The sequence below is a fragment of the Danio rerio genome, chromosome 19 (genome assembly GCF_049306965.1).
Source record: "Danio rerio strain Tuebingen ecotype United States chromosome 19, GRCz12tu, whole genome shotgun sequence".
Classification (NCBI taxonomy): Eukaryota; Metazoa; Chordata; class Actinopteri; order Cypriniformes; family Danionidae; genus Danio; species Danio rerio.
The window spans coordinates 24,673,335-24,697,091 of NC_133194.1; the positions used below are offsets into that span (position 1 = coordinate 24,673,335).

At 36.2% G+C, this 23,757-nt stretch overlaps 1 protein-coding gene across 2 annotated transcripts in view; it reads left to right on the forward strand.

Annotated features, from left to right (window-relative positions):
* nfatc1 (nuclear factor of activated T cells 1) overlaps positions 1–23,757 on the forward strand; it is an 88,916-nt gene that overhangs the window by 51,260 nt on the left and 13,899 nt on the right. Inside the window, 2 exon segments of one of the 2 annotated variants that reach the window (NM_001045159.1) lie at positions 8,682–8,814; positions 13,866–14,498. In NM_001045159.1, the coding sequence (NP_001038624.1) occupies positions 8,682–8,814; positions 13,866–14,498 (766 nt within the window). 2 annotated transcript variants of the gene reach the window in all.

Sequence of the window (23,757 nt, forward strand, 5' to 3'; positions counted from 1 at the left end):
CAGTTAGACTACCCAAAAAACTATGATAAACATTTATCTTTGCTGTATTTTATTTCTCTATAAAATTCTATAATCAATTAGTCATGACAGCATATGTTTTTAGTTCATGGCTAGCTGTTTTAAGTCAGCTTAGCATAATATGAGTTCAATGGACTCATAAGTTTAATTAGATTTAGCTTAAAATTTTAAGGCAAACAGGATTTTTTACACTGAAAACTAGAAATAAATAAAGTCATTGATACAAAACAGACCATGTACTAATACTGCTAGATGACATAATAGTTGCATATGTATTTATAGTCAAGAGAATGTCTATTGGAAGACCATAAAAAAAAAAAACATTAGCAGAAATGGGGGCTCGTCCGGGATCCAAAACAGACAGACAGTTAAAATTACAAGGTTTTAGTCTCAAAAGAGGTCCAAAACAGACTGTAATAATATGCTAATGATTGCTAGATGACTTATACAGTCTATTTGAAAACTATTTTAAAAATGTTAGCAGAAAAGGTAGCTCTTCGTTATTTGTTCTATGTTATTCAAGATCCAATTCCCTACAAAATCACCCCGATCAATCTAAAATGAAGAATTCTTTCCTAATAAAGATGTATTCACATGGCAGTAAATATCGCACAAATACAAAATATTGCAATGACAGATTTTTCCAATATCGTGCAGCCTAGTTAAAATATCTAAAAGTTGATGAATCAAGAAGCATTTTCTAGAAAAGCACAATTTAAAAAAAAATATTTCAGAAATGATAAGTCAAACTTTAGTGTAGTTTTCCTTAAAACAACAATAAAATAATCTGTTCAAACTCAGGAGTCTTTCTTCTTCTTCCTTCATTAAACAGAAAATAAGATCATTTAAGAATATTTGGAACTGGTAGACACTGGCATTCATAGTAGGAAAATAAAATACTATGGAAATCAATGGTTACTTGTTTCTGACATTCTCAAATGTTTGGCACAAGTGAAGAGTGAGTAAATGATCTTTTTTTGAGTGAACTATTCCTTCTGTCTGGTTAAAAAAAAAAAAAAAACATAAACAGTTCATATAAATCTGTGGAATGTGATTAAACGTTCCAATCAAAGCATTTAAGGGAAAACCCACTCATTTTCTGCCAATTTATTCATAGATTCCCATAAAGAGAATGTACAATTGCGTAGTGACTCTTTAATTGCATCTCGTCAACTTTCAAGTCTGAGTTTATCAGAAAATGAGCTCAAATTCTTTCAAATTTATGACAAAATTTTATTAGCTTCTGTCTGAGCTCATATGTTCGTGATAAAATGAAGAGAGCTGTATGGCTGTCATTTTTTTAGGAAGAATTAATGTTTGTTTCTTCCCTGCGTGAGCCAAAAGCTCCCTGAAAGCTTGCCTTTGTCTGGTGTCTCTTGGTTCATAACTTTATGAGAGCCTCCACGCCTGGTTTCAATGCGCGGCGAGTGAATGGGGACCATCTGTTTGAATGGAGCATTAATGTGTTAGACAATTTTTTTTACAAGGGCGCTTTTGATTTCTGCCCCTCCCTGCCCGGCTGCGTGTGTGTGTGTGTGTGTGTGTGTGTGTGTGTGTGTGTGTGTGTGTGTGTATATTTCTTTAATGTGAACCATTTTCTCACACAGTATAAACCACATGGTTCTCTAGTATAGTTAGCTGGTGTGTTTTGGTGATCTTTTATTTTTTTTAAGAGGGGTTTAGAGTTGCTTTGTTTTTGTATATTGACAAATTCGTCTATTCGTCCATCTTCATTACTTTTTTCAGTTCCAAGATTCCATTAGTTAATGTGCTAACTGAAAATGAACAATACAGTTATTACAGCATTTATTCATCTTTGTTGAAATTATTTAATGAAAATATTCATGGAATAGAGTTCGTTGTCAACTCATGGTGATAAACTAACACAACTGTAGAATTTAATAATGCATTATTTAATTGTTGAACTATGGTTAATAAAATCTGTACAATTGCTGTTCATTTTAGGTCAAGTAAGTAAATGCTAACTAATGAAACATGTGTGACAACTTTTTCATATAAAGACCACATTTGAATTTTTTTACTAGAACTTAGTTCATATTTGGTGTGATCAAACATAAACAACAACAAAAAAAGACATTTTAAATTACCTAAATGTAATAATATTGTGCAATTTTACAATTTAAAAAAAATTGCTGTTTTTCATTCGGATATATTATTTAAAATGAAATTCATTCCTTACTTGCAAGTCTGAATATTCTTCTGTGTTACATGATTAAATGTAGTATTTATGCACTTTTATATTTAATATTTATTATACTATTATTTAATAGTTTATTTTTGTATTTAAATGCACTAAATAAAAAAATAAGAAATATTTTCTTTTAAAGTATGTATTAAAATAAGTTATTATCATTATTATTAAAATAATTATATATATAGTGCTGTTGCCTCACAGCAAGAAGGTTGCTGGTTCGAGCCTCGGATGGGTCAGTTGGCGTTTCTGTGTGGAGTTTGCATGTTCTCCCTGCGTTTGCGTGGGTTTCCTCCAGGTGCTCTGGTTTCCACCACAGTTCAAAGATGTGCGGTACAGGTGAATTAGGTAGGCTAAATTGTCTGTAGTGTATGAGTGTGAATAAGTGTTTATGGATGTTTCCCAGAGATGGGTTGCAGCTGGTAAGGCATCTGCTGTGTAAAACATGTGCTGGATAAGATGGCGGTTCATTCTGCAGTGGCGACCCCAGATTACAAAGGGACTAAGCTGAAAAGAAAATGAATGAATGAATGAATGAACCAGCACCCTTCTTCCTGTAAGGCGACAGCACTACCTTCTGTGCCACGGCATCGCCTAATCATAATTCAACATATACTAATTCATTATTAAAATCCAAATTCATGCTTGTTAATATTAGCTAATGCACAGTGAATCAACATGAAATAACAAACATTCAGAAATCATTTTAATAGGCTAATTTAAGAATTATTTATTCTATTAATTTACAAAACGCTTGCCTGCTTAATATTTTTCAATGCAGAGACTTTGGTATTGGCTCATTGGTTAGCACTGTCGCCTCACAGCAAGAATGTCACTGGTTCGAGTTCCGGCTGGACCAGTTGGCGTTTCTGTGTGGAGTTTGCATGTTCTCCCCGTGTTCAAGTGGGTTTCCTCCGGGTGCCCACATTCAAAGGCATGCGGTACTGGTGAATTAGATTAACTAAATTGGCTGTAGTGTATGAGTGCGGATGAGTGTGTATTCCAGTACTGGGTTGCGGCTGGAAGAGCATGTGCTGCACAAAACAAATGCTGAAATAGTTGGCGATTCATTCCACTGTGGCGACCCCTGAAATAGAGACTAATCTGAAGAAAAATTAATAAATGAGACTGGTACTTTTTAATTAGGATTATTTGATTAAAAAATACACATGGATGCTTCATTGAACCAAATCTTTTTTACTAAATTGCATCTCAGTTTCCAGTATTTTAAGAATAATGATATGGTTGCCAACTTTATAACTATGAAATAAAAACTAAATTTCTAAAAGGAAATATCTTTTTATCATAAATATTTTTTTCAAGCTATCAACCATAAATAATGATTAGATTCTGACCTACAGTAATATCTGATATGCTATTTCAATTTTCAATTCTCAAAGTTTTGCAAAACAGTGACAACTTTGCATCTCTGCATCTAAATAGATGATCATTAAAGATCACACTTGCTGTTTTATTATGACCTTCCATGTGTGAGCAAATGGCGTCTATTAAAATACACTCTAACCTGTCTAATTGGACATTACCTTTAGGCTATGAAGATACAAACGCCTATTTTACAAGAAAAGTGTCTTTTAAAAACTTTAGGGGCTCTATTTTGACGGTTCATGCGCAAAGTGCAGGGCGCAAATGCTTTCAGGGTGTGTCAGAATCCACTTTTGTTAATGGATGGAAAAATCCGCTTTGCGCTGTGGCGCATGGTCTAAAAGTGTTGGATTTTTTTTCTTAATGAGTTATAGGTGTGTTTTGAGAATAAACCAATCAGAGTCTCTTCTCATATTCCCTCTAACACCCAGTTGCGTCGCATCGCATAATCTATTTCACTTTCACTCTCATGGATAGGGAAACCTTGTATGCACAGACATCAATTCGCCTATATATATATATATATATATATATATATATATATATATATATATATCCTTAATATTTTATTTCTTTTTCATATATAAAGATATTTGCATATTGCTCTACATCTTGTGTGTATTAAGCAGTGTGTAAGCTAGGCACACTCTGCGGCAGACAATAGACCGGCTTTGTTCTGGTTTAAAGAACAGACTATTATAGTTTCTCAAAACAGCAACGCAGCAAAAAACGCCTGCTTTTTTAGACCAGAATGCCTATGGGCGCACATATGAGCGCATATGCATTTGCTTTTTAAACACCGTGGCGCAAAATGTCAAAACAACCCTTGTGCCGAGCTGAAACTAGCAAACAACAATTGCGTTGCCTCTTGCGCCACATTTCGCCGGATGTATGATAGGGCCCAATTTGTCTATTGTTTGGCTCGATATGCCACTTTCAGACTGACTGAATATTGAAATTACTGAATATTTTTCTCCCTGCTAAGTGCAATCATGCATTGACAATGATATGAACCATTACTGAGGCAGTCAAGGGTGGACTATTACTTCTATTAATATTATTTAAGGGACAGATCAGTGCAGGCTAGTTTTCACTATTTATAGGGCACATGTTGTTTTTTTACGTTCTTCACGGGTGATCAAGCGTTAAACCAACCCTGTTTTTACTGTTTCACTTTTACCTTGTAAGGATGAAAAAAATAAAAACAGTTCTGAATAGTAGTGTACATGCGCATGCACTAAAGCTAATTAAAGTTACAGTACACAATTTAACATTTCAACATTGTAACAGTATTATTAATTGTACTATGTTTTCAGGGGTGTAAAGTAACAAATTACAAATACTTAAACTACTGTAACTGAGTAGTTTTTCCTCAGAAATTGTAATTAACTAAGTAGTTTTAAAAAAGTGTACTTTCTCTTGAGTACATTTTTTGTGAAGTTTCAATACTTTTCCTCTTCTACTTTCCTTTAACCTGCAGTCAATACTTTATTTTTTCTTATCTGTTAAAATTAGAAAAATTAGTCCTGTGATTCCTGTCCAATCAAATCACACATAGAAAATAAATCGCATTATAATGAACTACCTCAAGACATGGGCAATTTATGATTGCAGCAAACTGTTTGGAAGCATTAAATGTGTCCAAGAAGATGTCCAAAATCTTTACACACATTGACCCAGAGACAGTTTAGATGCATGTCACTGAGATGACGGATGTTTACTGTATGATGACCGAAATGGCCCTAACCACCCAGCAGGCACAGGATGTCAACATGACATCAGATTGACGTTGTACTCCAACCTCCTGGGAATGTTGCATTTTGTTTGGAAATGAAAATGTCAGAACCATAGACTGTAAAAGATATGGACGTAGTATCCGTGACGTCACCCATAGGTTTCTTATGAATGCAAAAGAAGCTACAAGTAGGCCTTGCCAACTGTCGCTATTTTGTTCGAGTGTCATCACTCTGACCCGGGGATACCAAACAAGGGCAAAGAGGCAGAGCGTAAGCGGAGCTACAGCCGCCTGCTAGCATTTTGCTTGGACAGGCTTTTCTTTGGCAGAAACGCTTAATACTTTATTACCTGTGACTTGTTTGTGTTCTGACCACATATGCTTGGTTGTATACTATAGCAATAAGGTGTTTAGTCTTTTAAAAATGTTTTAATACATTGAGCCACTAAGAATTGTTCTGATGATGTTTTTCTACAGAAAGACACTACAAACACTTAAAGACAAACACTTAAAATATAGTTTAAGTTAGTAAATATCAGGCTATTTATGAAATCCAGACATAACTCTGTATGGCAGTGTTTCAGATGATTGTTCTTTAGCCTACAGCTAATCAATCTGTCAGATTCTGGAGTGCATACAATTTCTAATGAAAATTTAAAATTAGAAATGATCCTAAATAAAACAAATACATTTATAGATTTGGTTTATATGTATATAATTTTACTCACCTGGGAAATAGAGGCCACGTGAATGGTGAATGGCACAATTAAGTGCACACAGCATGTAAAATCATCTGATAATTGTAGGAAATAAAGTTCCAAATTTGAAAATCCATAATTGTTCCAAAAAGCAATTGACTGTGTAAAGCCACATAAAACAAAACAAAAATACGATCTATTTGCAGAGTTTACTGACTAATCAGCTGGAATCAGCTGAGGTCAAGTGAGGGCGAGCGAGACCTAGCTGTCACTTAAATGGCCCCGCCCTTAATTATGCAGACTTAATATAGCTTAATATAAACGAAACAGGTGAGTTATAAAAAAATCACCCCCGTCAAGAAAGGTAATATTAGCTATATGAACCAAAATTTTTTGTACCAGGCTTTGAACACCTTTTTTTCTGCTGTAAAGTTGGTCATTTTACCAGTGGGCTTAATAGAAATCTGCTCTATTATAGAGCCAGGACTAGCGGAATTTCCGGTAATTGCAGTTTAAATTACTTCCATATTTGCTTCACGAGGGAAAGTGGGAGATTGCCGCTTGGTCAGAACCCAACGTCAGGCAGACGTTAATGTCCCACGTCCAAACTAAAATCAACCAAATATCAACATGATATTAAAAGTTGATGTTGTGGGGACTATGACAGCTATCAGATGTTGGATTGTATTTGCCATACCTGACAAATAAAAGTCAGTATTTGACGTCAATATGACGTTGGTTTAAGATGTTGGCTCAACGTTGAATTTTGGTCACTTTCTAAAACAGCCTAAAATTAACCCAATATCAAGGTCATTTGACGTCATTATTGGACATCAACATAACGTTGCCCTTAAACGCTGGCTAGACATTGAATTTTGGTGACATCACAACCTAAATCGAACCTAAAATTAACATCTTATGACGTTGTGTGCCTGCTGGGCAATAACTCAATTAAATTGCACTACAGAATGTTATGTTTACACACATCCACAAATAGCATGTAAAGGCATCAGCTTTTTTACAGTGTGATACTCACTACTTACTACCTTTGAGTGCTTTTGAAAAGGTTACATTTACTCATACTTTGAGTAATATTTACAACAAAACCTTTAACTCTACTTGCACTACACTTTTAGGCCAGTAAAGGTACTTTCACTTAAATTTGATTTTCAGTGCTCTTTCCACCACTTTATTTACTGAAATTCCATCATGACAGTTACAAAGTTTTCAGTCTTTCTAAACTGAAGTAGATAAGAAATGTATGGCTGTTACCTAAACAGAGAAAAACTTACAGTGTGCGTAACCAAGATTAGACCGCCCAATGACCTGAATATTTTCATAAAATATTAATTCAGAAATCACATTACACAAGTATAACGAGCTGCGAGTAACAATCATCGTCGGATTTATAGGTGCATGGATGTGTTGTTAGCATTTTAAGATTTTTAAGTACTTCCTAACTAAAGTTAATCTTAAATTGTACATAGTGAAGCTGGAGTTTGCTGCGGGTCAAGCGTCATGAGCACAGCTGCGCATCAGACTAATGGATGAAATTCCCTCTAACACATTGTGCTTGGTCTGGCTTTGCTCTGCGGCTGAGGCGATGTGCTAATATAAATAGTCGAGAAGCTCACCTGCACATGCTTCGAAAACCTGCAAGAAGACTGATGACTTCCTCTCTGGCTACTGTACAGCGCCTCCATCAATCTCCCCTCAGCCACACTGGGTTCATCTCAGGGTGGAGAAGAAGAGAAGAGGCTGAGGGGGGGAGAAGATAGACAGTTTGACACTCCCAGCACCTTTCTCATACTGTAGTTATAATCGCAGACGGCTCGGCGGTCAAAAGTTCAGTGGTGTCTGGAGACAGTGAGGGGAGAAGCGCAGGGGAAATAAACTGTCTGGACAGATTCCCCGGACGCTCTCTCATTCAGGGTGAGAAGAACAAAAAATAACAGCATCTGCTGTGTGTAGTTTAGTTTGTCTGAACCTCATCTGCCCGAGCTCGCAAAGCCACAGTTGCTGTGGATGGAGAGTATGGTGTGAAGTTGAGCAGCGGAGACTGTACTGTCAAGGTTTTTGATACCTAGAAATGTTTTTTTTCTTCTTCTTCTTCTTCTTCAACAAAATGCCTAAGGAAATTATTCCATTTGATTGTTGTTTCAGGGCCTGTTTACACCTAGTCACTACTCAGATTAAATAATGGTTTGATTTGTGAAAATGTTTACATTTGGCCATATAAATGTGTCTTCGCTAAAGGTTTAGCCCAGTAGAGTTTCATATAAAGAACTTTGTATTTCTGTCAACTTTCATTTGGTAATATTTTGGTTTGTTGCATCACGGTGGCGCAGTGGTTAGCACGATCACCTTTCAGCAGCAAGAAGGTCCCTGTTTGAGCCCCGACTGGGTCAGTTGGCATATCTGTGTGGCGTTTGCATGTTCTCCTCTGCATTTGCGTGGGTTTCCTCCGGGTGCTCCGGTTCCCCATCCCCTACATATATGTGCCAATTAGTTGCTTGCTGCAGTTCACCTAACGACCACTATTAAAACATTGTTCTTTTTGTTTGAGCATCCTGACCTGCTCTACTCAGCAACACTGGCTCAAGCGATTGAATTGATTTTCTATTTTGAATTCCAGGTGGCTTTGCTTGTGGACGTTCCACCTTACCGGAACCAAAGAATATCCAACCCTGTTCAAGTGAATTTCTATGTGTGCAATGGAAAGCGGAAGAGAAGCCAGTACCAGCGTTTCACATACCTGCCCACAAATGGTAAAAATTGCCTGTTTTTGCCTGCTTTTAAATTGCACACACTTTTTTCCCTCAGTCTGTAATGGTATTAATTCAGTAACCTTTTCGGTGGATGGAATTGTGGCTGTTTTTTGTGTACATTTTTTTTCTTTGTTAAAAGCATTTCCATAAAATTTGTTCTTTTCCATACCTGCTCTGAAAGCAGTGTAAGGGCAGTGACAGGGTGGGGTCCAGTTTGTGAATGCTATTATTCAAATCCAGACTGGTTGCCAGGTGAAATGAAAAAAAAAAAAAATGGCTTGACTTCTGAAAAGGCCTTACCACCGCTAATTCCCTCGGGCCCAGTGTGCGTAACCAGTGGGTGGTTCAAAGGCTTGAGTCAGACCCAGCTTGTCCCGGCCCTGTCTCCTGAAGTGTGGGCACTGCAAATGCATGCCGTGCCACTCAAACTGCAGTCCTGTCTTATTTGTTACATGAACAATGCAACAATGACACGTGCAATCTGTCCAGCTGTTGGCCACTAAAATATTCATATTTATTTATTTTAGATATAGAAGATTTTATATTATAACCATTATTAGTGTTAATATTAGTATTATTAATATTTATGTGCAGAGTCATATACTTGCACATAAGTTTTATGTTTATTAGCTTTATTATTATTGTTGTTGTTGTTGTTGTTGTTATTAATATTAAGACCACTGGCCTCTAAAATAAGCATCTTTATTTATTTATTTATTTATTTATTTATTTATTTATTCATTCATTTATTTATTTATTTTAGATTTAGAACATAACCCTTTATATAATAACCATTACTGGTTTTATTATTAGTATTATTATTATTTATGCGCAGAGTCACATACTTGCAAATCAATTTTACATGTATATTAGCTTTATTATTACTATTATTATTAATTATTATTATTTATTATTATTATCATTACTATTATTATTAATATTATTAATGTCACTGGGCTCTAAAATAATCATATTTCTTTCTTTATATATTTATTTATTTATTTATTTTAAATCTAAAAGATAACCCTTTATATAATAACCGCATTTAGTGTTATTATTATTATTAATATTTATGCGCAGTCACATACTTGCACATCAATTTTACATGTATATTAGCGTTATTATTATTATTATTATTATTATTATTATTACTATTATTATTACTATTATTATTATTTTATAGGACCACAGACCTATAAAATTATCATCTTTATTTATTTATTTATTTATTTATTTATTTATTTATTTATTTATTTATTTATTCTTGTAGATTATGAAGTCCACACATTATATAATAATCTATGTCTGAGTTTTTATTGGTATTAGCAATAATAATTAGAATAATTAATATGTGAAATATTATTAATATTATTTATCATTTTTCCTGTTTTTATAATAGAGTAAATATAATTAAATGTTTTGAGAGAGAGAGAGAGAGAGAGAGAGAGAGAGAGAGAGAATTTGAATAAGACAATATAATAACAAGATAATTGTGTCTATTATTTATCATGATCAGGAAATTTGGAGAGAGTCTTTTATCTATTTTCAAGATAAATCATAAGCCTAGAACCGTACACGGAATGACATGTGGATTTTAATGAGCGTGAGTCTTTAAGCTTCAGAGGTAGGAGTTAAAAATCTGAATCATCTAAGATGGATGGTTTTTGAGGTTTACGTGAGGCAGAGTGACAGATATCTGACTGCCTGTACAGTCATGTGCTAGAAGCCTCATTTCCCCTTTCAGGGCTTAAAATAGGTGTCTAGGCTCTATTTTAAAACTGTGGTCAATTTGGGCGGCACAGAGAGTTCCCCTTTTCTATGTATTGTTGACAGAATTCAAAATAAAACTTCGGGGGTTCTGCGGAGGCATGTTGCTGTGAGGCATGTCTCATCTGCGCAGAAAAATAAACCGCCGCTGACAGACTGTTGAGAAATGCAGCCAGAAGTTAAAAGGTGAAAAATGTAAAGTCATGAGGATAAAGAGTTTGTCAACAACAGATCCACTTCTTCCCAGTAGCTCAACATCTGTTCCCCAGATTCAAATAAAGCAAAATAAAAAATAATAAAAAATAGGTAGTTTTTATTTTGTAGTTTAATGTAGTCGTGCAATTAGCTGACTCTGACTTAGCTGACTCGTGCAATTAGCTGACTTTTAGTAGTTAGGTTTGTCTATAGTGTATCCACATTTGGGGTGAAACATCAGTATTTCAAGAACACAAATTAACTAAAAATTAATATTTTGTTGCACTCTAAAACCCGAAAAGTTAAGCTAACTAAAACCGTTTAAGGAAACCAATAGCATCAAGCTATTTAAGTATTTTAAGTTTAACGAGTACTGTGAACTTACTCCATTTGAGTAAACGAAGCAATTTGAGCACAGTAAAACCCAATAAATAAAGAGAACTTGAACCAACTGTGTACTGTAAAACCCAATAAGTTAAGGCAACTCAAACCATTTAAGGAAACTGATTGCAACAAACCATTTGAGTTAAAAAAAACTAATCTATATGAGTACTGTGAACTTACTCCACTACAGTTGAAGTAATGAGGTATTTAATTACCTCATTACCTTCAATGCTGTTTAAAACTCAATTCAAATGAGTAGAATTAGCTTTCGATAAATTTTGAGTTAACTGCACTCATTTAATTTGATAAAGTTGACTGTTATGGATTGAAACAGGATGTTTAGACATGATATAAGCAAGGACTTGTCCCTTTTTTAAGCAATGGGGTTGTTTACTCTTTACATCACAGCTTTGATTTGCTAATTTGTCAGTTACACAATCTGCTTGGCCATATTTTTGTACAGTTACTATTTAAAAAAATAAAATAAATAATAATAATCTGGTGAAACTTTGATAGATATATGCTATATAAGACCCAAGGCCATAACACACCGAAGTGATGTCAAAGAACTAGCCCAATCAAAAGCCCATTGTGTGGTCCTAAAATGGACTAGCATGTAATTAGCTATCCTTATTTACAAGTTAAACAATCTATCTTCCTAATTCAAATAGAGAAACCAAAACTAAATATAAACATATATAAACAAAGCAGTGCTTGCTTAACATTTTGAATATGTATACTTAAAGAGATGATACAATCAAAACTGAAAATTCTGTCATCAAAGAAGATATTTTGAAGAAAGCTTAGAAACCTGTAACCATTGACGTTCATAGTTTTGTTTTTGTTTTTAGTCAATGGTTTCAGGTTTTCATATTTGTACATAATATTCTATTTTGTGTTCAACAAAAGCACGAAACTTTTATAGGTTTAGATCCACTTGAGTGTATTCATTTTGGGGTGGGCACGTTAAAGATTGTGATTGCAAAATACCAACACAGGCTCATTCTGAAAACGTAGCCCTATATACATTTCTGGAGATTGCAGATTATGTAGCCAGAAGTATGTAAGGCTGCATTACGTCTTTAAAACGAATGCTACAGATCGGTATGACACTGTTCCTTTTCGCGCTTACCAGCAGACTGCTTACTTCCGTATAGCCGGCTTTCTCACTGTAACCAATTTGTCCAGTTATCTTGCCATGTACGTCGTCGGACTTGAGACGCAGAGAGGAGTTGACCATGACGATGTGGTTCAAGTCTGGTGCAGAACAGTTACAGAATATGGGTAAGACAAAAACAAAAGCCAAAAAATTAAATAAACATAAATAACATGTTAAAAATGTGGTAAAAATATGCATGTTAAAAATTAGGCAAGGGCTTTTCTTTTTCTGGATTGCTTATGAAAACACTGTTGGTTGGGTTTAGGGAAGTGGGTGGGCCGGTCAATCGGTGTATTTGAAAACTATTGGTTGGGTATAGGGAAGGAGAAGGGGGATCAATCAGTCATTTAGTGAGTCATTCAATCAGTCGACAGTGGCCTCTGGTGGATTTACGTGAGAAGAGCAGGTGCAAATGACAGTTGCAAGACAAATTTGAGATCTCAAATACCATACATAGTGGCCTCTGGTGGATTTGCGAAAACAAATATTGCTGTTTTAGACGTTTTTAGGATGAGCCTGGTTTGTGAAATTGTGGATTAGTAGACTTTAGTGAAGGTTTTAAGTCAGTGGTATACTAGGTGATCTGAAGCCCCGCCCTTTCATGGACGTGTACAGGAAGGACATTACATTACATATCTGTAATGTAAAACAAAATGAACCCTAAATAAAGTATTTCGGATTTGCAAAAATGCGAGAAAAAAATATGAGCCTGGACTGGACTTCTTTGCTTGCTTTCTACAATTTCACTTGCTTTTTTAAAATAAACATCCAATCAAAATGACGTTTCTGTCACAGATCCATCATACTGAGCAAACAGTACTAGAGTCAATGTGCAGAACGCAAAAACTAGCACAAAAGATGTTCACTGATGGCCTGTCTGTCAGCTTGGTGTGTCATGGTACTAAAAGGCATGAACTATATTCTAAAATACTTTAAAGACATAAAGTTCCTTTTGCTACTGTGAATGTTAAAAATGGGCAGCCCCACAGTTCGTTTGAACTCTGTGAACTCAATATGTAGAATCTGCAGATCTGTTTCTAATCCAGTCTCATTCCAGTTCATAGCCCACTTGCAATTTGGCTGTTTTAAACCTGAGATCCCATCTCAAAAATGACACTCTGAATCTTCTACTTAGAGAAACTCTTTTCTTTCTTTTTTCTTTTTTTTTTTGGTCATGGATGTGAGGCTACTGTAGCAGTAAAATATTTCATAATGCACGCTTATATGGTATTAGCACTGGGGGCAGATCCAAAAAAAATAACCCTTTTATTTTCTAAAGCAGCTGGAAGGCTCTTGTGGTGATGATTCATCTCTTTTTTTCCCTCTTTCTTTAAATATTTTCAGTTGGGCGGGAGCGCGTAGCCTCAGACACATAGTCTCATTGATGAGAATGTTTGTTTCGCTGTGGGTATCCTAGCCACAAACCCACTCACTCGCGCTAGCTCGCATAAAGTCACATGAATCCGGAACGTGTGTTTATTCGTTTTTCTCCCCGTTTCCTTCATCTGATCTTTCTCTCTGCTCTCTTTCCCCTTCGCCTCCCCAGTTCCAACCATAAAAACAGAGCCGCACGATGACTACGACCTCCCCCAGGTATGTGCGCCTCTTCATCCGGCCAGGTTGGCCCTGCATCCGAAGCCTTACTACAGCCCTCCGTCCATGACCCCCTTGATGCCCACAGAACTAGGACCATGTGTGACAGGGCCATTCACATCGAGTCCTCAGAGACTGGTGGCAAAACCCATTTCCCTATCCTGCTCATCATCCCCAAGCACCAGCCCCAAACTACAAGATCTCTCCCCGCCTCACCTTTCCACCAAGTGCCTATCAGCGGGATCAAACCTGGGCCCCCAGTCTCCTACAGTCCCCCACGTTTCCACCATCCAACCAACACCTGGACGCTACCAACAATCCATCCTCTACCCAACAGGAAGCAACGCATCTTCTCCAGGGTCCCATCCGTCCACTCCAAATTCTGCACCAGATCTCCCCTTCACTCCCAGTCTGACCCAACCACAGGCCACCAACGAGGCCTCAGCATTAACGGCTCAGATAACCAAAGGACCTGTGAGGAGCGGTTCCTCCCCGCTCCTACAGAAGGAGGCGGACCCCCCCTCCATGCTAGCTATCAGCATCAAGCAGGAACCGCAGGAACTGGATCAAATGTACCTAGATGATGGTAAGTGACAGCGCAATTGAGTAACCGTGTGCATCGTAGCCTGGTGATGTAATGCCCGACAGATGTTTCTAATTGCTTGGTGTTTTTGCCTGAGTGCTCCCTCACAAAATTAAGATCCAATGCAGTGCTAAACTGTACCGCCACAACGACAGTGGCCCCGTTCCATGATCTTTAATATATCGAGAAAGCAAGTTAAATTAACTGGAAAGCTAATGAATGACTTCATCGCTTTCTCTTCAGCTTTTGTGTTAAATTTTAAGCATCTGAGAAAGAAACGTTTACCAGATGGAGAATTTTAATATTAGATTTGTCTATTAAGCCATAAAAGCTAATAGATAATGTTTTTCTGGTCATAGCCAGACATTTGACAGTATTCACAACACAGCTTATTCCAGCCCAAAACCGCTGACCTGGACCAAAACAGACTGTTTGATTGACATGTAAAAGTGAATAGTTTTTAATAGTTATTGAGGGATGAAGTTAGCAGAAATAGACTTAATCTAAAAATAATAGGCCACTAGGAATAAATATTTAATAAAAAAATTAAGTAAATAAAAACTTATAGTGGTGCAAGAAGGTCGCTGGGTCTGAGTTTGCATGTGCACATTGTGTTGGCATGGGTTTCCTCCGGGTGCTCCGGTTTCCCCAACATGTTCAAAGACATGCGGTATAGGTGAATTGGGTAAGCTAAAATTGTCTGTAGTGTATGTGTAAATGAGAGTGTATGGGTGTTTCCCAGTGATGGGTTGCAGCTGGAAGGGCATCCGCTGCATAAAACATATGCTGGGTAAGTTGACCGTTCATTCTGCTGTGGCGACCCTTGATTAATATAGGGACTAAACTGAAAAGAAAATGAATGAACAAATGAATAAATTCTTAAGCTTGTCTTAAGCTTGTTCAGTGAAGCATGGTGGAAATGTACGTATGAAGAGTTCAGATGCAAAAACCTTTAAGTGCTATCTAAAATTCTCTTCTAAAACTAGCATTTTCCTAAGGTTCCTAGGTGTAGGTTGACTAATTTTATTTATTGACAGAATATGTTATATTTATTGCCTTTAAGGTGAAATGACTGAACATAAAAATAAGGCGGCTGAGTAAACATTCTATTTTTAGAAGAAAATTTTCAGATAGTGACTAGAGGTTTTTGCATCTGAACTCTTCATATGCTCTCGCAAACGTTTTCTTTATCAGAAAGTATGTTTGGAACACAAGTTATAAGAGTTCAAAAGTTTAAGGTCTTTAAAATGTTTAAGTGTTTTAAACATTTTTATGCTTACTAAAGCTGGTATTTGATATTATAAAACATTATTACAATTTAAAGTTATATTAATCATCTGAGTACTTTGGACTACTTTTTGTAAACAGAATGTAACTTATAACAGGAAAAATACCACACTAAATACATGGCACCCAACTTTTTGCATACTTATATTTGCTTATGCTTAAATACTTATTTAACTTATATTTAACCTGGAAATTCATTGAATATTTAATCTTTTTCTGACTGAAAAAGTCTGACTGATTAAAAAAATGCTGTGTGTGACTCCGGGAAGCGGTGGAAATTCAGCCAATCAGATTAAAGCTTGCCAAGAAGGTACCGTCCAGTTTTACTGGCTTTGGCCATTCTGTTGGTGTGTCGATGCTAAGACTAATGGCTCTCAACTGTATCCCCAGAGACCCAAGCCTTAGTGGTAACGAAAAGATCTGCTGAAACATCACATGGTGTTTAAACCCGAACAGGAGGTCACTTTTCAGTGCTGCCTTCAGCTCGTATTGTGTTGATATTTAAATAGTCTGACCACCGTCCACCCCACAGCTTTTCAACACTATAGAACATGTGACAGGCCATCAGACCATGGCTTAATCCTCCAAGGTTTTTCTAGGTTTCCTTTGTAGATGCATATGTTGCAATTCTATATGCTAATTTAGTGAAGGAAATCATCTCAAATCACTCCTTAGACATCAAGCCAAAGATTCAACTTCCTACCTTAGGAGTTTAAGAAGATGTTGGATAGCAGATTACAGATGCCACAGTGGTTTTCTTTAGCTTCCAGAAGCGGCTTAAGTCTTCATGCATTCAAGCAGTTGAAATATAGTCAATACCACTCAAACTAAGCGGAAACATGGACGAGTGCATGGAGTGAGAGCGGGATTTTTTTATGGGTTTTCTTGTCAAAATTATTACCTGTCATTTCTCCTCTGGCAAAATATAACACGTTTTTAGCAAGCACTAACACGGCTCTCTGTGTCATTATGAGCTGGGATTGCATTTCTTCTAGATTGCAGCTTTAATAGACTCTGTCAGGTGTGGCATTCTTTGAGCTTGTCATTAATTTGGTTCGAAACAGAAGCACAAAACCGTTGTCCATCATGCGCGGCTGTCAGCGCATCTAGTACTGAGGTTTTCTCAGGCTTTAGTTGCATTGTTATCATTGAAGATACTTCTTAGTTCTTATTATATACTTGAATAAGCTGTCGGGTTTGATGAAAGTACTTTGAAACTCCACAACCAAACCCTTATCCAATACTTCAGTCTTCATTTACTGCTCACTGTTTCCTCTGATACGCTCCTTCTGTTGTTTTCCTCCACTTCTTTGAGGAGGGGTTACAAACCCTTTTACTCATGGAAACTCTTACAAAAGCTGGCTGCGAGCCTGGCTCCTGGCCTTCACCAGCCGTAAGCTTTGAGGGGCCTCACTGCAATAAAGCACACTGACTTGGCCACTGCCGACGCAAGCCTGTGGCTTGAACGCTGCCAGGAAACGCAATCCAGCTCAGGCCGAGCCAAAGCAGTAGATCCTGCAGTATAGGAGTGGGTCACTACTGGAAGCACTCCACACCACGTGACCCCAGAGCTGGGTTCCCCATAAGAAACCACAACAAACTTTCCAATTTAGCTTGTGGGGCTGTTAAGAAATGCATGTAGGAGTTAGGGGCTGAACATTCAGCAAGTACAGGGAAGACTTGCGAAATATATTATGACAAATTTGGAATAATCGTGTTGCTTAATCAACATAGCGTTTTTTTATGACTAAACAGTGTTTCCCAGAAAGTGAATGGTCTTTCTTATAGGGGACCTATTATAAAGACGATAACCGTTTTTAAGATATACTGTGGTTTAAAAAAAGTCATGGTTTTAAAACTGCCAAAATATACTGCTATACCATTCCTAAGGTATATGTAATGTTTGTTTTTTTTTAGGTCACACAGTCTGTTTGTTACATTGCATCTACACGTCACGTCACGGACCAGGCATGAGTTTCTGCAGATTTTGTATGATTTGGACATTTAGACATGAAGCTAAATGCACAGTCTTTGCATTCTCAGTCTAACAGAATGCCCGAGCATACTGCCCGAGAGGTGCTTCAAAGATGGCCACTGAGTGAAATGACTTGCTTTAAAGGGACTTTGGTTCGGGTTAGGGTGTAAGTTGACATGTACTTGCAAAGCATCTTATAGTCAGTTAAATGTCTGATGAAGGAGCAGTACCAACACTATTAAGCAGAAAGTCTACTAATACTCAAATGGACCATCAAAATAAAGTGTTACCTTTTTTATCCTTTGCTTTAAGTTTTTTTAGGACAACAGTATTTTAGCAAAAAAAAGATATCCAGGATACTTTTTTCAATTGTAAGGAAATCTCTGTTTTGGAACCTAATGAAGACAGCAGAAGTCAATGATTCATTTGAATTATTTAGCCTCACATGTTTACTGCTCCAAAATATTTTAAGCGTTATTCAAAATAGAATATATTGTGTTCAAAGGGGAAGTAGTTTTTTGTTTTTAACCACACATTTAAAAAAGAACATGTTTTAGAGCAAGGTGTCACGGTAGTGCAGTGGGTATCACGATCGCCTAACAGCAAGAAGGTCACTTGTTCGAGCCCCAGCTGGATCAGTTGGCATTTCTGTGTGGAGTTTGCATGTTCTCCCCTTGTTCACATGGGTTTCCTCTGGGTGCTCTGGTTTCCCCCACAGTCCAAAGACATGTGGTACTGGTTGTAGTGTATGTGTGTGTGATTGCAAGAGTGCATGGGTGTTTCCCAGTGTTGGGTTACAGCTGGAAAGGGCATCCACTGTTCTAAACAAATAGTGGATAAGTTGGTGGTTCATTCCGCTGTGGCCACCCCTGATGAATAAAGCGACTGGACCGAAATAAAAATGAATGAATGATTTTTAGAGCAGTAATTATAATACCTTGAATCCTGTGAAACCGTGAAACGGCTTCAAATCCAAGATTATCATACAGTCATAATCTTATACCAGCCCATTCCTGACCTATTATGCCTCTTTTTATAAGATGTAAAATAAGTATCTGTTGTCTCTTGAGTGTTTTTGCGAACTTTTAGGTCAATATGCACTGCATATCATTGTTCATAGCTCTTTGTAATGGCGACTTTTAGGAATTGATCCAAAACTTGCAATTTCTGTGTTTGTTGCTTTAAATTTAAATATTTTTAGTAGAGGGCGGAGCAAAAAATACCTATGCAGATTCTAATCAGGGCTGTGTCTATGCAAATGAATGATGGCATACTTTTGACTAATGGGTGGGAACTGCCCCCATCTTATGATGTGAACTATGAGAGAATCTCTATCAACATGATTCTGCATGTTTTTGTGAAGTGTGATTGTAAAAAATACAATATTTAGATTTTTACAATTATAGGCTTGCTATATTATCACACTGTAGCCACAACTTTGTTCAAACTCCTTAAAAAATTATGTAGTAAGTCTCCTTTAGGAAATTGTCTGCATGGCATTTGAAAACTGTATGGTTTTATTTTGTTTAAGTTACAACAACATTGGACCACACTGATATTAAATATATGGTCCAAAATTAAATTAGAACTGTTAGAAATATATTTTGTTGTGTTACACAAAAGTAAGTTCCAGAGTTTTTATATTTAGGTGCACTGTCATTTTATGTAATTTAATCAACCCTCTTACAGAAAAAGCTACATGAGCCTAACATGATCCTCAAATGACCTTCCAGGGCAGGGAGGGTTTATTTTAAAATGTATTACTACAAATTAAAAAAAAATTGCTTAAGAAAGTAATTAGCAGCCTAATGAATTTTTGTCTTTTTTCGAGACTCAGTTTTAGTAACTTATTCTTAATAATTTAGAATACTTTGAAATGCTTATGTAACAGAAATTAATGGGATAAATGGTTAAAATGTAATAAAGAATATGTTACATATTTTTTACAAATATATTAAAATATTAATATAATGGGGTGAAACAGTGGCTCGGAGATTAGTACTATTGCTCAAAGAAAGTAGGTCGCTGGTTCACGTCTCAGCTGGGTCAGTTGGCATATCTGTGTGGAGTTTGCATGTTCTCCCCATGTTTGCGTGCATTTCCTCTGGGTGCTAAAGTTTCCCCCACAGTCCAAAGACATGCAGTATAGGTGAATTGGAGAAACTAAATTGGCTGTAGTGAGTGAGTGTGCATGGATGTTTCCCAGTACTGGGTGGCAGCTGGAAGGGCATCCACTGTGTAAAACATATGCTGCATTAGTTGGCGGTTCATTCCGCTGTGGTGACCCCTGATGAATAAATGGACTAGCCAAAAGAAAATGAGTAAATGAATAGTAATATGATAAGTGGTAATTAAATTAAAGTAAATCTGAAAAGTATTATTTTTCTAAAGATGCTTTTCAGATTGGACTTTGAATCAGGTGCTGATATTTTAGATCACACTCCACAGAGATTTACTGTATAAGTAAAGTACTCTTTGTATTACTGCAACAAGCATACATTCTTGACATACAAATGGCTTTCTGCGTCATTAATTTAGTGTCAAGATGGTAAGCGCTGATGGGAGTTCCTAAATGAATAATCTGAACTACTGAGAATTGGTTTATTTATTGGTTAAAACGTCCATGTTTACTTAAATATTAATTTAACAAATTACATTAAAATTCAAAGTAATGCCTTAAGTAGTCTAAAATACTTTTTGGATGTAACTAAATAAATTACCAGTATTTAAAGTGTGAGTATAATAATAATACAGTTTAAATACTAAACTCCAAAGTTTTATTTTTGTTATTCCTCAATTCCCTCATGTTAAAGTCACACTGAACACACGTCAAGCATGTGGTTTTGGAAAATTTTAATGCGAAAGATGATCATGTGATAAAGCAGATCAATCACATGTGATTTTAATATACAAATCCTATTTGACACATATGTGGTTTTTCTTAAAGGATCTTGCAAAAGAGTTTGAGTTGTAGAGATTGGCCAGGCATTGGCAGACACCTCCTAGTCGATGAATAACTGTTTTGTAATGCTGCTAATATAGTAGAAAAGGGCCAAAAACATCTTGTGGTCTGTTACTTGGTCAGGCTAATGTTTTTTGAAGATGATATACCCCTGTGAGTCAATTATGTTGTTGGTCATTGCGTAGATGAAAAATCCCAGCGTGATTGCGATCCTGACCTCAGGTCTGTTGTTCTTGTCTTCTGCTGATTAAAACAATTAGGGCTTCTGGGAGTTTTGGCACTTGCGGACCCCTTAATGAGGCTAACAGTGCTGGTGGGATAATTGTTTGGTAGTTCCTTGTTCCCCCGTTGTTTCCTGAAGGTAGAGAAAGGGCCAGGTCTCTGGGCTCTATCACACGGATCCAGCTGCCCCTTATCCTGGTCCAGCAGGAAGCAGGTTCTTGGATTACCTCACATCCACATATTCACTTCCCAGTCAGAGCCACAACAGAAATTGCAGTGATATGAGATCTTTATATCACAGTTCAGGAGGTACAAATGCTAGTGCATATACAGGTTTATACGAGGAATAGTTTTATATTTGTTTATGAAAAGCTTAATTTATTAAGAAAAATATGAAAATGTGTGAATGGAACATTTAATAAGCAATGAATGAGTTATTTTTTAGACATTTTCAGTTTGTTCCTGGAAGCTACTTGTATAAAGTATAATTTATAAAATCATGGCAGGGTTTTTTTAGTATTATTTATAAAATACTGTCAAAGCCTAGCATACCTAACATTGGGGGACATTGCATTTTGAGTGGAAATGAAAATTTAGTTGATGTCAGAACCCAACGTCAGAACGATGTCAGTGTCCGACATTGGATTTTGGTCACTTTCCAATGCAAAAAAACAACCAAATATCAATGTGTAATGATCTTACAGCTTGACGTTGTGTGAACGTTACTCCTTTTACGTCTATCAGACATTGGATTTTGGTTGCCCTACATGACAAAAAGAATTTCAGTATTTGACGTCAATATGATGTTTAAGATGGTGGCTCTACGTTGGATTTTGGTCACTTTCCAACACTTTCCAGGTCATTTGACATCATTATTGGACATCAAATTAACACTGTCCTTGAATGCTGGCTAAAAATTGAATTTTGGTCACCCAACATCACAACCTTAATCTAACCTAATATTAACATTTTATGACGTAGTGTACCTGCTGGGAGGGTTTTTTACCCTTGATAACCCTTGAGAATTTATGTGGGGATTTTTGTTTTACTAACTAAATATACATTTACATTTTGGTACATAGCCATAGACATTCATTGATAGATGTACTATTCAGTGTTGGGGGTAATGCATTACAAGTAACGCAAATCACATAATAATATTACTTTCTAAGTAACTAGTAAAGTAATGCATTACGTTTCAAAGTTAAGTAATAATATTTAAGTTCATTTTCAATATTAAGTACATTTTCAAAAAATGTAATGTGAGCTACTTTTTAGTTTATTAATTAATAGTTTTAGTTAATTAATTTGCTTTTAAAACTAAATTGCTGAATTAAAATTAATGTTGAATTCTGCACTCAATCAGAGCATTTTCTTAAATGTATGAAAATTCAAAACTTTACATTACTGCGCTGAAAGTATTGTCATTGTTCTGAATGCATGGAAGACAAGTAAAAGGCGAATGTCTCAATGCTCATTTATAAGAGAAAAAGTACAAAAGCATCAAACACATTGCTTTAAACTTTCATTAATCTGTATATACAGGACGGCATCTAGAGCTCTGGATTCGAGAAGTTATACTAAATTTTTATTATTTGTTATGATTTTTGTTTTAAGGTAAATACATGTCATACAGTGTGTTGTTAATTGCAGAGCTGCTCTATTTAAAAAAATAAATAAATACTTTCTTTGCTAACAAGTCTCCATTTTGTTGGAAAGGCTTCACAATTTGTATTATGTTTTCAAAAAATAACAGTGTTTTGCATATAACAGCTGCGTTTAGCATTTATATTATGCACTGTTTTTATTATTTAGTTTGTATGTTTTATATTACTGTTCAGCCTATGTTTATTTAATTAGTATTTTTATTTGAGTTTTGATTAATTTCCAATAAAAAAATTAACATATTTTAGTTAGTTGCCAAAGCTAAGACCTTCATTCATGATTTATGATTAGTTTTTCCTCAATTGTATTTTAATGAACAAAAAATAAAATAATGGTTGATAATAACCCTCGCTTATGCTTTCCACTAAAATGACTTTTTTTAATGCATTACTGAACTGAAAATAGCATCTAACACCCAAATTATTTAATTTTTTCCAAGCACAGTGCTAATAAAACCTAGCTGGCAGATGCATTGATTCATAAACACCATCTCGCACTCTGTAAACTCTTCTCTTGCATCATCTTTACTCTGAATCATCTGAATCATTATCACGTGCTAAAATACCTTTGGAGTCATACTAAGCTTATCGGGTTATGAAGAGTAAGTCTCAGCTCTTCTTTGCCAACTCAAACAGCACCAGGCTGAAGTCAAAAAAAGCACTTGCTAGTTTGCTATGAAGCCCTAAGCCGAGTCTCATATTTCAGCTTTATTATTGTGTATCCAGTCACTTATCACTTGTCCTTTCATTAGACTCCTCGTTCGAAATGTGGCAGCAAATTGAGATGTATCCCATGGCAACTGCCAACAGTTTTCTGTTCGAGGCAACAGCATACAAAAGCAGGATCTCAGTACGTGAGTCACTTACCGCTATCCTTAGCCAAAACCCCAAACCAAAATTGTTGACCAACAGAGACTTTGAAAACAATCAAAGTTTCCCCTTGGTCTTTTCGAAACGTTAGTGCATGTGTCAACACCTACAGAGGCTGTCTTTATTTACCAAGTGAACAAGATGAAACCTCTTCGAATGCAAGTTGTCATCTTGGCTCAGAATAACAGGGTTCTCCTCGAGTCTCCGCGCTCAACATAAATATCTTGATTGCTTTGGATATGTGCGCTCTCTCATGCACGAGTGCACTAGAAATATGTGCGT